Source organism: Manacus vitellinus, unplaced genomic scaffold (genome assembly GCF_001715985.3).
Source record: "Manacus vitellinus isolate BGI_N305 unplaced genomic scaffold, ASM171598v3 scaffold_141_pilon, whole genome shotgun sequence".
Lineage (NCBI taxonomy): Eukaryota > Metazoa > Chordata > Aves > Passeriformes > Pipridae > Manacus > Manacus vitellinus.
The window spans coordinates 220078-221113 of NW_021939012.1; the positions used below are offsets into that span (position 1 = coordinate 220078).

At 61.4% G+C, this 1036-nt stretch overlaps 1 protein-coding gene across 1 annotated transcript in view; it reads right to left on the bottom strand.

Moving 5' to 3' along the window:
* The window catches only part of SBF1 (SET binding factor 1), a gene marked incomplete at its 5' end in the record, with an annotated part of 41244 nt that overhangs the window by 19146 nt on the left and 21062 nt on the right, over window positions 1-1036 (bottom strand). Inside the window, 1 exon segment of the mRNA XM_029958143.1 lies at window positions 809-984. Coding sequence (XP_029814003.1) covers window positions 809-984 — 176 coding nt within the window.

Genomic DNA, 1036 nt, shown 5'->3' on the forward strand with positions numbered 1-1036 from the left:
CTGCATTCCCAAGTCACTCATAGCAGGAGCACCGTGTCCCCAAGTCACCCAGCACTGCAGCACCGTGTCCCCAAGTCACCCAGCACTGTGTCCCTGAGCCACCCAGCACTGCAGAACTGTGTGTCTGAGCCACCCAGCACTGCATGATCATGTTCCCAAGTCACCCAGCACTGCATGATCATGTTCCCAAGTCACCCAGCACTGCAGGATCATGTTCCCAAGTCACCCAGCACTGCAGGATCATATTTCCAAGTCACCCAACCCACTGGAACCTCTCCCATGGGACGCCTCCTCAGCAGGGCTGGGGATGCCAGTGCAGCAAACTCCTGGGTCCCAGTGTGACCTATCCTCTGCAGAACATGGGACATCCTACAGCTCTTTACCCTACAGCTCCCTGACAGGAAGGGCTCTGCTCCCGGGGGACAAGGGGCAGGACAAGAGGAAATGGCCTCAAGCTGTGCCAGGGAAGGGTCAGGTTGGATATTGGGAAAATTCCTTCATGGAAAGGGCTGTCCAGCCCTGGAACAGCTGCCCAGGGCAGGGGGAGTCCCCATTCTGGAGGCATTTCCAAGCCCTGTGGATGTGGCACTTGGGGACATGGGGACATGGGGAAATCCTGTGTGAGGACAGGTCTGAGCAAGGTGGGCTCAGGGAGCCACGTCCAGCTCAGGTCCCTGTGCCCCATTTCCCCGAGTGGTCCCTGTTTGGTGGCTGAGCTGGGGGGGCTGGAGGAGGGCCAGGAGGAGCCCCGAGGTGTCCCAGAGGATCAGGCCCATCCCAGGCGTGGCTGTCCCCACAGCACAGGTACCTGAGCGAGGGGTTCTTCTCCTTGGCCTTGGGCTGCATGGCCTGCTTGGGCGACTGGCCCACGGTGAAGGCGAAGGTGCCGCGCACGTGCTGGGGGTAGCGCAGCTTGTGCAGGTGCTTCCGGAAGATCTCGGCGCTGTCCGAAGCCACCTCCTCGTCGAAGGCGATCTTCAGCAGCTGGGGATGGCAGGGAGCAGGCCAGGGGTCACCCACCCTTCCCAGGGATCGG